General features: G+C 44.3%; 1 protein-coding gene across 8 annotated transcripts; it reads left to right on the top strand.

The window, feature by feature from the left end:
- The first annotated feature begins 218 nt into the window (after positions 1 to 218).
- Positions 219 to 10,522, top strand: LOC149350979 (ileal sodium/bile acid cotransporter-like). 8 transcript variants are annotated; one of them, XM_089580158.1, is made up of 5 exons: positions 219 to 929; positions 5,389 to 5,560; positions 5,839 to 6,422; positions 8,201 to 8,251; positions 8,831 to 10,522. In XM_089580158.1, exons 1-4 carry the CDS (start codon positions 417 to 419, stop codon positions 8,213 to 8,215), a joined length of 1,284 nt encoding a protein of 427 aa, XP_089436284.1. In that variant the 5' UTR covers positions 219 to 416; the 3' UTR covers positions 8,216 to 8,251; positions 8,831 to 10,522. The 8 variants fall into 8 exon arrangements, 7 of the variants coding, with proteins under 7 accessions (XP_089436284.1, XP_089436279.1, XP_089436282.1 ...); XM_089580153.1 differs by having other exon boundaries at positions 5,839 to 6,531; XR_016290479.1 differs by having other exon boundaries at positions 5,839 to 8,251.
- Positions 10,523 to 13,272: the final 2,750 nt, after the last annotated feature.

The raw sequence follows: 13,272 nt of genomic DNA, 5'->3' as shown, positions 1-13,272 counted from the left end.
GTCGTACGGAAGCTGCGTAAGACTGACGTCCACTTGGAATGTATTTCCTGGAGAAAGCGCCCACTTTTCGCGACAGGGTAAGTGCCACAGGCGAAAGCGGAGACGGCGGCGCCGGCACGGATATATTTTAGTTCCCACCGCGACCACCAGGTGCGCGCGCTTCGCCTTCGCTTCCCTCCTACAGCGACCACGTTAGTCGTCGACGCGTGACGTCAGACCAGCATTTGGTTCGTGTTTGGCGGCGTCCGCGACGCACTCCACTCCAGCGTCCTTGCTTCGGCAGGCGGTCAGTTAGGGCAGCATCGCTTCGACGCGTGGCCTCATTTGAGGGACTGGTTTTTCTAGTGGCGCCGGCTTTTGGAACAGCAGTAATTTCTTCATCGAGTTGTTGCCTGGGCCTCGAGCACGCGTGAACCATGTGCCCCGTGGTTCTGCTAGCGCTCTTATTGAGCCTTTTGTTGCTATTACTCGAGGTTGTGGCCGCTCTGTCCGTGGCCTTCAACCCAGCGCGCGTGGACAAGTTGAAACAAGGGAGCTTTGCTCGAGTGTCGTTTTCCGCACCCCCTCTGGAGCCACGGTTCTTCAGCGTTGCTTCGGACAATCCGTATGTAGCATCTGTGGCTGATCTAAACTTTACTGAAACGGGCAGTTTTGTCAATGGGACGTTTACTGTGAAAGCAAACTTTCTGGGTCATGCCAAGGTGCGTGTTGTGGCCAATGGGACTGAGTCAACTGAGTTTCTGCCCGTGAGCGTCGTGCGGAAGCAGAGCAAACTCTCCCTAATTTTTACCGTGTCCGTGGCTGTGCTAGTTTCACTCAACTATATCAACATGGGCTGTGCTTTAGACATGGAAGTGGTGAAGGACGTGCTACGGAGACCCATAGGCCCAGTGGTCGGGTTCTTCAGCCAGTACCTCGCCATGCCCCTGGTAAGTGTTGCTTCCATAGATGGTCGCACTTTTACTCTAGCGCTCTAGCCCAAGGCATTTCTTGCGCAAGAATGCTCGCCATGTGTGCTATTTAAAACGGGCAGCTGTCGTCTACTGTGTGCGCCGTCAGACCTATGAACGGACGACGTTATTGGCTTTTTGTGCGTTCGTATTGGCCGAAAGTGGTCGACCCTCGCGTGCCTTTCGCGAAGTCCGTGCGCCGGTGGCTCGCGAGAGTGAACGCCCGAGGCCTTGACTGGCGCCGGACCTTGACGCCACCCCATTCTTCTAGGAAACCAGTTGCAAGAAATCTTGCAGCGGATGTCGGCAGTCGCTGGGTTCGTGGTGTTTTTGTTAGCGGATATGCTAGGTGGCTGTTGTCAGTTTACTGATCGAATATGGTCGTCGAGGTTGCAAGTACCGGCGAGGAACAAACTCCTTAAATCTTGGAGAGCTCATGCTTTGTTTGGCGCAGCTCTACCTTTTTAGGGAGAAGGCATTGCCCTTCAGGCGTTTGTCACAGAAGCTTGCGATCACTAAATGAATGAATGTTGCTCTCTAATCAATGAAACAACTATGCTTTAATATTAAATTCAACGGACCTGCACGTACTACATTTCAGCTGCCCCGCGAAGCGGTTCTGCAGGAATTTGGGAGCAGACAAAAATAATAAAAGAAAAATACGGAAGAAGTATGTGATGTACGTGTTAGTACACAAACCATTTCGGTGTCCTTATTCCATTTTGCCTTTAAGAGTTAAGCTTGCACGATAATTGTGCGCCCTGCCAATCTCTTTTGCGGTCATTGTAGTACTGCATTGCAAGATCCGTTTTACTGGTACAGGCAGCCTAGCTGGCTAATTAAGCAAGTCATTTATCTTCTAGTCTGTATGTTCATGTGAGAAAAACATGCAGTTTGATGCATACATTTTGGAAGAAATAACATTGGGTATATATGTGTTACAGTCGAGGGCTGCTATTCTTTGATTGCAGCGAGCAAAGGAAGTTGAATTTTAAATTTGGCTCAGTTTAAATTATGACTTAGCATAGCTCAACATTGCAGCAGTGAATGAATTTGCTGTGGCGTACCGGTCACATATTTCTTGCCTATTTGGGCACTGTGCCAAGCAGTCCCCCTTGGGGAAGATATTTTTAGCATGACTATTTTTCAGGTCCTTTGTTTCGCTGATGAAAGGGGTTGTGGTGCATAAGTATTGCGACTCACTGGCAGGGTGGGGTGGAGGTGGTTCCTTTTCATAAAGTTGAGTGAGCTTACGAGAGGTGCTCGGCAACATGGCGTGCACCTCTTTATTTTGGGAAGGGGTAGCTGCATATGCATGATGTCATGTTGGGGTGGCCTTGCCTTGGTATTTGTAATTCCAAGGGCACACATTTGAAATCATGAAGGGGCTCTGGTCATGCAAGTGGTTAGCATGCAAGTAAAGTTTACTTTTCACAACCTTTAGGCATAGCAATTACCTCTGCACAAGCTGTGCCTAGCTTGCAGTGCAAAAAGACAAGGAAGAGAGTAGAAACACAACCAAAATGCTGATTTAGTTGGTCTGTGCAGAGGTTGCACTTTATTCTTGTCCTTGTCATTTTGCACGGCAAGCTTTTTCTAGTACACTCTACTGACTAGCCTGAGCTTCCATACTTGTTGAGCTAATCTTGGGCTCTTCTCTCTTAAATGATTTGGATTGTGTTCAACATCAGTCCTGCTCATCTAACGAGATTTTTGACTGGTTGTTATTTAGGACAGTGATCTCCAGCAGTATGATTTCATACAGCACTGTTTTGTGTTGTGTGCTTTGTTTATTGTGCTCTCTCCTAGATGGCATGGGTTCTACAGGAAATGTGACAACCGCTTACATTGGTAGGAGCAGTTGAGACAAGATTGCCTTCACATTAGTTCTTCTTTCAAGACCTATTGATCGTTATGAAGTGAAGTATTAGTCATATATTTCCATCAAAATTATATATGTTAATAAAAAAGATGTCTTGAGTAGTGCAGATTGTTGGGCCAGTTGGCGAAATATTTCAAGAAAAACTTTGTGCAAACAAAATGGGACAAAAGGGAGAAAAGACACAGATGAGCGTAAACTTGCAACAACCTTCCCAAGGAGGTCTTACTATCCTGGTATACTTTTGGAGTAAGTGCATCCTTTTGCTATGAAAAGAAACCTAAAGCTTGCACTGGCGTTGGAGCACCCGCCATGTTGGAAAAATAGGAGCACTGCGAGAAGGTGTGTGTTTCTACAATCCACTTATCAAAAACTGTTCTGCCCTGCATTGTCGAAGCTATGCGTGGTTCACCATCATGGCACCCATGATTTCAGGTGCAGGCTATGTATAGGAACAATTTTGTGAAAGGCTGCACACATAAATCATGCTTTTGAGTCTTTCTTTTAGACATCATTTTAGGTCTACATTATGGTTTCGCTGTATTATTGGCAGTCTAGTAGTTCAGTTTGGCTGCCCAAGTGTTTTTGTTTTTCATTTTTGTTTGAAGATTACATCTTGATTTTTTTTCTGATTGGTCACCTAATCAAGTGACTACAAATGTTGAATACAGTGCTCCAACTTCCTTCTGCCTTTTAAAGTGCCACTGCAGGAGTTGTTCAAACATTTTGAGTTGATAGTCACATCACATTCCTTATAGTCCTCTCTCTTCGCTGCAACACAGTTTCTCAAGATACCGAACAGACCCTTTTTAAAAAAGGTGAAAACAACAAACTACCACTCAGTCCGTGACTGGGGAAAATGCTTTGTGTGACAAAGCAATGATGCCACAAACATTACTGGAAATATGCTCGTGCATGCTTTAAATGGCTTTAATTGGGGCTGAAAACGATGGGCCTTTACATAAAATGCCCTAGCTGACCTAATGCAACCTTCGAAATTTTGTTACTGAAGCGGAGGGTACGAGGAATGGTTGAGACTTAAAAAAATTTGATGGTGCCCATAGAAATCATCTAAACTGAGGCCACTGAAATAGCATATTTTCCAATCTATTTGTGCCAGAATGAATTGTCATGTGACTACCAAACTTGTTGGGACCTCCTTCTGCATATCATTGTACATTGTTCAAATGATTGACTAATAAAAAATTCTGATTCTGAAATACGGAACAAGAGAGAAAACTACTGTATAAGTTTCATTAGTGTATGGTAACCTCGAAAAACCCCCGAGCTGCCTTCAGGTTTGTCAGTGGTTTCCAGACAGGCTGAGAAGCATTAAGAGAATATCAGATTTGTTACTTTTTTTTTTTTGAAAGTTGGCTCTTTCTGTCAAAGCGTACATTTTTACTAGGTATGATTTGCTTGTGACCTGACAGTGTTAGGAACAAATTCACATTATTTTGCTTTTCTTTCTGCCCCCCTCCTCTTTTTTTTTTTCACATTGTGCAAGAGTTTGTTTGCCTTGAATTTGAGCTTAAAGGTGCACTGAAGAGGAATCTGAACTTGTCTTTTTGCCGCGGGAACTCGATCTTCACGTTCCGAGCTTTCTTAGAAACTGCGATTTACTGCGCTGTGTGGCCGATTTCCCCAATTAAATCGAATTAACGTCCGGCTCCCGCCTTTTTTTTTAATTCTGCCTCGTACGGTGGGCGGAGTCGACCAACGCGTGGAGCGCCTTTCACCCAGTCCCGTGGCGGCTTGCCGCTCTGCCATCGGCGGAGTAATACGTAGTAGTCCGTAGTAGCAAATAGTCCGCGCGTATTTTTATTTCTTCAGGCTTATTTTGCGGCTATATTATCTGCGAATGAAAGTATGTATTCATGGAAACCTTAAAAACAAAATAAAGCGAAAGCAAAGCCTCCACGGGACTGGGTGAAAGGCGCTCCACGCGTTGGTCGACTCCGCCCACCGTACGAGGCAAAATTTAAAAAAAAAAAGGTGGGAGCCGGACGTTAATTCGTTTTAATTGGGGAAATCGGCCACACAAGGCAATAAGTCACTGTTTCTAAGAATGCTAGGAACGTGTGGATCGAGTTCCCGCGGCAAAAAGACATGTTCAGATTCCTCTTCAGTGCACCTTTAAGTATCTGCAGTATGATATTCTGTATATTTACAGATGTAAATGCTGTTAACAAGCAGGAAAATGGGATATATCATCACTTTATATCCACTTCTTAACTAAAGTTTACTCTGGGATATGTTGTGGGGTCTCTGTGGCTCTCATGGTGCTCAAAAATGCCATAGGATGAGGTTGAGAGCTCCCCTCACTCTTCAGAGCTTTGGCATGCTCTGGGCACAGTGTAAACTCGTTTCACATCCTAGAATTACCTCTTGTCGTGTGTTGTGGCCTCTGTGCTTTTGAGAAAGGGGGTACCTACAGTGTCCACTTGGTCTTTCATATGCATGTGTGCCTGCACACTTCACTACTTCTTTTTTTAAAGGATGTATGTGTTCGCTTCTCTCAACTTTGAGCATGCACGTGCTGTGTTTTCGTTATTGCAGGTGGCATATGGAATGGCACAGTGGCTTTTTGAGGAGGCTTACCTTCAGCTGGGGCTTTTCACTTTTGGTTGTTCTCCTGGTGGAGGAGCTAGCAACATGTGGACTGTCCTCCTGGGTGGCAACCTGAACTTGAGCATTGCTATGACATTCATCAGCACCATTGCTTCATTGGGTAAGCATTGTATTTCTTTATAGCCTCCAGATCTATTCCAAACAAACAGATAAAATTAGGCAAATTCATTCATGTTGTAATGTTACTACTTTTTAAACTATAGCACATCGTGCATTATTGTTATTGTTGTTTTGTTGGCTGTGCTTATTTTGCTCTTATTTGCAAGTGGCAGTAATGCTTGTCTCCATATGTCTGAGGTAGTTGTTGAAGAGCCCAAGTATGTGTACTGCTCGTGTAGCAGAGTGTTGTTTCTCAGACTGGTATATCCTTTGCTGCAGGCACCATGCCCTTGTGGCTGTTCACCCTTGGACGCAGCCTGTTTCAAGAGGCCTCGTTGCGTATTCCCTTCCGCAACATCTTCACCACACTGGTGTCGATGACATTGCCTCTCGGTGTTGGCTTGGCCCTTCAGCGCTGGCGACCCAAGGTTGCTGACGTGTGTAAGAGGCTGCTGGCCCCAGTGTCTGTGGCCATGATAGTTTACATTGTGGTGTTTGGCACATATGCCAACCTCTACATGTTCCAGCTGATGAGCTGGCAAGTGATGGTGGCCGCAGCAGCCAACGTCTGGGTGGGCTTTGCCGTAGGGGCTCTGGCCACCCGATGTGCAGGCCTCCCGTGGGTTGATGTGCTGGCCGTTTCCATAGAGACTGGTGTCCAGAACACGGGCATTGCCATTGTGTTGCTGGGATTTTCCCTACCACAGCCAGAGGCTGACATCGCATCAGTGGTGCCCGTAGCAGCCTCCATTGTGACTCCTATACCACTGCTGCTGCTGCTGCTGGTGCAGAAGGTGTACAGCCGCTGCTGTCGCCGGGCAGACACAGTGGCCGACAGAAAAGGCGTGGCGGCCTTTGCTGAGGTAGGCGCTGCAGGAGATGCAGAGGAGGAGAAGAGGGCACTGACAGTCTCCAATGGAGCCTTGGCCAACGGGACGCTCGGTGGCGGGAAAGCTGCTGAAGCAAGCTACGGTGACGAGCCAGAGAGGCTGTGATGTTTTGGCGTGACATGGTGTCGTTTGCTCCTGTTCTCTGTGCACTCACTGTGGCTTTGTTTCTGGGGATGGGCTTGTCTTTCCTTCCTTTCCCTCTGAGCATGCGCTTTTGGACAGTGGGAAAAGCAGCATTTACTGACACTGCTGGCCTGTGCATTAACTCTATGGAATTCAGCATCCCTCTTAAGTGAGGCAATACATCATCAAAGATGCTTTTATTTTTTTTTTTCTAGTAGTCTTCCTTTGAGTAAATTTTGATCATAATCAAGAAGTACTTGCACATCTTATTTTATTCTCAACTATTGTGTTTGGTCTTCATTTGCCCTCTGGGTTATTCTCATACATTATGCTGCATTTTGGTTAGACCTCATATGCGTACTATGCCAAACATAGAGATATAAATGCCTATTGGGCTCAGTGGTAAAGAAGGATGGCCTTGACATGAGTCACACTCTAAAAGGGATAAAACACAATCATTTCTATGTTTTATTTTCTAAACTTTCCCTTTGTGAATGCGAATTCCCCATCTGCACTTGGAAGAGAAAGCATTGCATACTTTTGCATGGAATATGTTCTGGCCTCTGTTTTTTCGTCACCTGGCTGCAGATGGGATTGATGCATTCATTTGTTTCATTTGAATGCATGGCATTCTTGCATATAGTATTCTTAAATGAAAGGCTTGTTTTGAGCATGTTAATCACAATACTGGAGGTAGGTTATGTTGATGTACCCACTGGGTGCTTCTCATCATGTGTGCAAAACATTTAAGATAAAAAGGGAGGAATAATCTTCAGCATGATCGAAAGCTGAGCCAGTTGGAGCATGTTTGAAGAAACTCTGCAAGAGGACAGAGCACTGAAGTGACAACGCCTGTTTGTCACCTCCGTGCGTTCTGCCTTTTTGGACTTTTCTGTTCAGAGTGATCTGATTGGTTGGTCTGTAGAATGTTAATGTGTAGTAGATTCACTGCTTCATTGGTTCTTGGAACTTAGGGTCAAGCCATTCTAAGGTCTGTGAGCTTCTAGAAAAGCATTTGATGTTTACTGCTGTCTTTGTAACTACTATGTAGCGACCATGCATATTTGTGTTAAAAGCATAAGGAGAGATATTTTTTAAAATGCTAGTTTTTTAAGTATTGCCAGTACTTCTGTAGAATCTCCTATTTCTTGGAAAGGTGAACAGGTTTTGCAAAAGGTGAACAGGTTCCCTGGTATTGAAATCTCGTAGTGTTCTGTGATAGCCTCTAGTGTGCTTATTTGTTTTAAGGTTCTCGTTTTTCCTATCATGGTGTGCAAGTTTTTGAGATTGTAAAGACATGATTCAATTTGCAACCATGGTACTTAATATTGATGGCACACTTCAAAACACACAGTAAGCTCGTTTGCTGAAACAGGCCTTTAAAGAAGCAAGTGGGGAAATACTGCAACATGGCTGCATTTGCTTGCTTGCACATCTTGCATTGCCGGAACTAATATTGCCTAACAACTGTTGCTTGCAGTGCGCCTGTCTGCCCTTCCTTGTGTGGTTTGTTTTTACCATTGTGGGCGTTGGAAACCAGTATGTTGTGAAAGTTTTCAGCACTTGTTATTAGACTACTATTCATCATAGGTGAAAGTTTTGTGTTGTAGCATACTTTTGATTTGCAGGTCATGCGGGCCTAGAACAGATTTGTCAGCAGGCACATTTTACACAGTGCGGTCAGTATCATGATTGTTGTTGGTTCATAGAATGCAAGGGAAGTGTTTACTGTTTTCTCATGAATGTGAGGTCATTTTTACAGTACCAGGTTATTGGAGAAGTACTATGGCCTATATAGCTGATGTTAGCATTGGGTCCTTTCGAAAAAAAAAAAAGAACTGTTTTGTGAAAACTCTAAATGCATTTAACCTTAATATTATTTTTTTACTGTAATCGACAGAGTGGTAGTTTCCTGAACATTCAGCATATCACACTACAATAGAGCAATCATTGATGACCTTCAGCTGAGACTAAGGATGTCTTCTATTTTATAACTGCCATTGTTGGCAGCTGCCTTCTCTAACAACCATACCACAGCATTTGGAATGTTCAGATGATGAGTGCCTTGGCTCCTGCATTCTTTACAAATGTTGTTCCTCATGCAGTGGCATAGATCACGCAGTAATTTGCTTACAGCTGAAAATTTCTTTGGAAAACTGAAATGGATAATCCATTTTAGGAAAGAAGTTTGACAAGGTAATGGTAGCCATAATGAAGCTTTTTTCTACCAACCTTCCCTTATTTTTTTTTATCTTCAGGTGCAGTACAACAAGTTGGATAGTCCGCTACTGTCGGAGTGATTTCATGGAGCAGGGAACCACATGCGAGCTGAATGTTTTGTCTTGCATTGCTGCAGCCTAGCGTAGTGTCGTGGTGCTGCTGACTATTTCTTATTTCCCTTTCTATCTGTTTGTCCTTGTATTGGTGTTGTAAAGTTGCTGTCATGTTTTGTTATGTGTTGTATTGTATAGTAATATTGGCAAGGAAGCCTTCAAATGCCACTCATAATTTTGCACTAGTGCTATTTGCATACTTGTGCAAACTTGTGTTTGTAGCATCTGTTGACTTTTACTCAGTGCTGCTTCCTTGGCCTGGAGCCCTACCTACAATGTCTTCACCTTTGTGCACCTTTAATTTCACATGTTACCTCATGTATGCTCAGTGTATCACTAACAAGCAGCTTCTTAATGCTATGCTTTTGCATAATACCTTCAGTGGTAGACTTTTCCACCTAGCAGCCAGGTTGGAGACAGTTGCTTTTTATTTTGGATCACCTTTATTTGCATTTATTTTTCTGTTTTGTTATAAAAAGCAGTCTGTCTTGCCATTACCTGCTTCTACAGAATTCAACAGGTTAGCAAAGAAAATGTTCACTGGCACTACTTTGTGTGTGAGAAACCTTAACCTTAGTGATTGCCTTACTAACGGGGTTGTCTTTTCTCTTTGTCTGTTTTGTTTTTGTGTGTGGCCCTGTCCTTTTTGGTGGCTGTCCTAGGGACCATCTCGTGACTTGGCCTCACTGCATGTTCTGGCAGTGGAGCTAGCTGCCGGTCCTTGAATGGCTAGCCCTTCGGCACCCTTCACTGCAAGGAACTGGACTGAGCTGCCCGGCTTCTGGAAGTCATGTTCGGCAGTTGGCCTGACCAATTCGCTTGTAGCCCTTTGTAGTATATCTTCAACGCCTTTCTCCTCTGTGCGTACTTAGTAGCTGCGCATTTTACACAGTTTGTTTCTCCTTCACATTATGCATTCAGTTGTGGTGGGAAAAAGAAATAGTGGAGTGCTTTATGCTGTGCTGTGCTTTGAACAAATGCTGGGTTTGTAGACCTTGGCTTGTCTTGAGTACTTCACACGTGTTTTGGAACACTCTTAACACTTCCGATTGCCGTTTGTTAGAAGTGTTACCCTCCCATTTGTCTAAGCCTTGGCGACTAGCTAAAGTAATCATTATGAGCAGTTGTAAAGCACTTCTGCATTGTGATATGCTCTATTTTTATAATTGATCATTCTTTACTATGATATGCTGGTACTCCACAGGAGTGGCACTTGTGGTAGGCAAATGGCAGTAGGTAATGTGCATTGGCTAGTTAGTGGTTGGCTATGTGATGAAAAAAGAAAGCTTTTAAATGTTATTTATTTGGCTGATGTTTAGCCTTGCACTTTGCAGCCTGGAGAGTAAACATTTTTGGTTGTGGTATGCTTTCTTGAGGCAAAACAACAGCTTTTGACAGGGCTTGCAAAAGTGTGTTTGGTACTTACATATTTGACTGACATTACTTCAGAAGTCATTCATTAGTGAGGCAACATGTTGAGAAGCATATAAGAGGGTATTTTTTGTTTCAAGATGACTAGGAAATTGTTTTTGGTGTGTCACTGTAGCCCAAGGTTCAAATATATATTTTAAGCTCGATAGCTTCCTGTTATGAAATCAATAAAATAGCTTGTGCATATCCATGATTTCTATTGCTTTCCACCACAATACATGGCTGAAGGAGGCTGGCAAAGCTACCTTTTAACTACTGAAAAACATAGCTGAAACAGAGTATGCAGAATTTAACCATGGCACTTGCTTGCATGGGTGGTTTGTTCAAACGTGCATGAATCGAATCAGGATTTGTAGATAATGCAAAGCACTAAACCACAAGCATTTACTGACATTATTCCTTTTAATGGCGTGTCGCTGCAGCCCTAAATATTAATGAGCAGTTACTGTGCTTTTTTTTTCTTTTCCATGGAAACCCTAACGTACTGGCCTGATACGAAAGGTTTTGCAGTTGTGGACAACTGTGGGCTCCAGAGGAAGCCAAACTAACGTGCTTTAGTTCTCTTGATGTGCTGGTCAGCATTATTGTTTCATTATGCGATTCTGGCCAGTGCCAGATTTGTGCTTTAGTTCTTTGCATTTTCATTTGCTAAAAGATTACACACAAAGTGAAAGTAAAAGAGCCGTTAATGACTCCACACAAGTGGATGGGGATTGTGAGGATGTTTGGTGTGACTACACATGAAATTTGAGCAAAAAGTGTGTGCTGATAAGTACGGTGGCCTGGCCTTGTGAGCTTGGTTGATATAATGCTCAATTAGAAAGCAGTGGGGGTGCGCATAGGAAAAAGCATATCTGCATGCTTCCTCACTATCATCTTTGGTAGTCTCCTCACAATGCCCGTTTTAGTGAACTGTCATGGGGGACAAGCTCTGCATTTAAACTAGAATTTGTGTTTCTGGACACATTTTGATCCCCACTGCACTGTGTTGGATGGGTGACATGGCCAGTGGAGGCATGGCGAGATACTGAAACTGAAATGGTAGCACCATGCTTTGTTTACTTATGCATCAGCGACATCTTTTGTGCACACACTGGGTTCACCTTCATGACAGCTTCCGAAGACTCAACTGGGAGAATGTGAGGTCAGCTAAGCGAGGGATTAAATAAGAAAAACGTGCTATACGATGCGGGCATGAAATTGTCCGGAGTATTTCTTTGCTCCGCGTTAATCTTGCGCAGTAGTTAAAGTTGACAAGTCAGCTTTTGAATTGCTGTTGTCATATATGAGAAGGTTGTTGCAAAGGTGTACAGCGTCGCAAGAACGCAGGCGCGCCAGCCTCTTCTGTAACGTCGCAGTATTAGAGGGGCTCAGCGACTTTGAATTTTGGCCGCTGAACCCAAGGTCGCGGGATCGAATCCCGGCTGCACGCCCGCTCGTGCAATGTGTGCTGTGTACAGTGGGGAACTCCATTTGGTCGGAATTTATCCCCTGAGCTCTCCCTCATATTCTGCATGCAGGTTCTTGAACCACAAACGCCCAAGAACAATGGCACGAATTACGAGAAAGCTGTATTTAAAAAAATGACGCACTTAACACGACACCACCCGGAACGCTGTGTGACAAACTGTTTCGTCACAATTTTGATACGTAAATGGCGCAGTCACTGTCTCTCATCTCGGTGGACACCTCATTTGCACCTAAAGGGAGGGGTTAAAGAGTCTGGGAAAGCATACAATTGAAGGTGCGTATGTCGTCGGTTCAAATCCCTGTCGCAAGCTAGCCTTCAGCTTGAATAGCACATGTGAGGTATATGCAACATGGAGGTCGGCCAGTGGAGCGTATATATATAGACGAATGACATACATAGGATTGTCTGAAGTGTTTGTGCTCGGCTTGCTGTGTGCGTCATGCGGCTGCTTGATGACGTCGCCCTATTTTCTTTGCCATCGCTGTGATTTTCTGTACCATCTGCAAGTACACACACACACTAACAAACTAACGCACACCGCCGGTTTTTTATTGTTATGGGGCTAGTAATGCTTTTGGATTTAAAAAAAAACGTTTGAACAGAGCGTGCAAAACAGTGCCTGCAACAGGAGCCCATTCTCGTGCATGGCGTCACTTCCATACTCTGCCTTGACATGTATTAAAGTTTGTGAGAGGGGGTGCTTCGAATCCTCGCTCGGTACGCATCTGCGCCGTCGAGGAGTTTCTGACTACTTGGCCGCTGCTGCGATGTGTGTTGATCAGTATTTGTAGCTCGAATCTTCCGCTAGTCGAATGTGGCATTTTTTTTTTGTTTTTACGCTCCCCTGCACGACGCATCAACCAATACGCAAATAAATACGGCATAGTGTGCTTCTCTCAATGCGCATTTGATTTTAACGCGAATATTAAATTATAACGCGAGAGATGACTTTTCACTTCTATTTTCGGTGAAAAAAAAACTCGTTACATTCGAGTAAACAAGGTACTTCGGTCTAATTACAACAGCGTATGCAGCGATGCCAGTGCGGCATACCGGACAGGCTAGCATTAAGTTGCATTTCAAGGATCTATATTTGCATATCGAAGGTGCTTAGTAACGCCGGGACGGCGTCTCTCATGGCCTGAGTCGCTTTGCGACGTTAAACCCCATAAACCAAAACCAACCAAACCAAAAGTCTTCTCATGGCGAGTAAAACTAGGGGGTACCGTGCACCTGGACCGCAGGCGAGTACGTGGCCAGGAACGCGCCGGTCTCCCGACGAAATTCTGGAGAGGAAGGTGTGTAGCTTGGGGAAGCATATAATCGATCATGTGTGCAAAGCAAAGCGTGTTAGGTATCGTAGGCGATTTTGCCTCATACAGGTATACAGTCGAACAGTGGATATATCGAACTCAAAGGGGATCGCCAAGTAGTTTGATTTATCGATAATTAGATGTATAAAAAA

Source organism: Amblyomma mixtum, chromosome 3 (genome assembly GCF_055824585.1).
Source record: "Amblyomma mixtum isolate Tamu chromosome 3, ASM5582458v1, whole genome shotgun sequence".
Classification (NCBI taxonomy): domain Eukaryota; kingdom Metazoa; phylum Arthropoda; class Arachnida; order Ixodida; family Ixodidae; genus Amblyomma; species Amblyomma mixtum.
This window is presented reverse-complemented; position numbering and strand designations above follow the sequence as displayed.

Bases quoted from the DNA above. Each gene is read 5' to 3' on its own strand.
- LOC149350979 (XM_089580152.1), top strand. From the start codon at position 417: ATGTGCCCCGTGGTTCTGCTAGCGCTCTTATTGAGCCTTTTGTTGCTA. The intron at 930-5,388 runs GTAAGTGTTGCT...TCGTTATTGCAG, and splicing joins AGTACCTCGCCATGCCCCTG to GTGGCATATGGAATGGCACA. The intron at 5,561-5,838 runs GTAAGCATTGTA...CCTTTGCTGCAG, and splicing joins CAGCACCATTGCTTCATTGG to GCACCATGCCCTTGTGGCTG.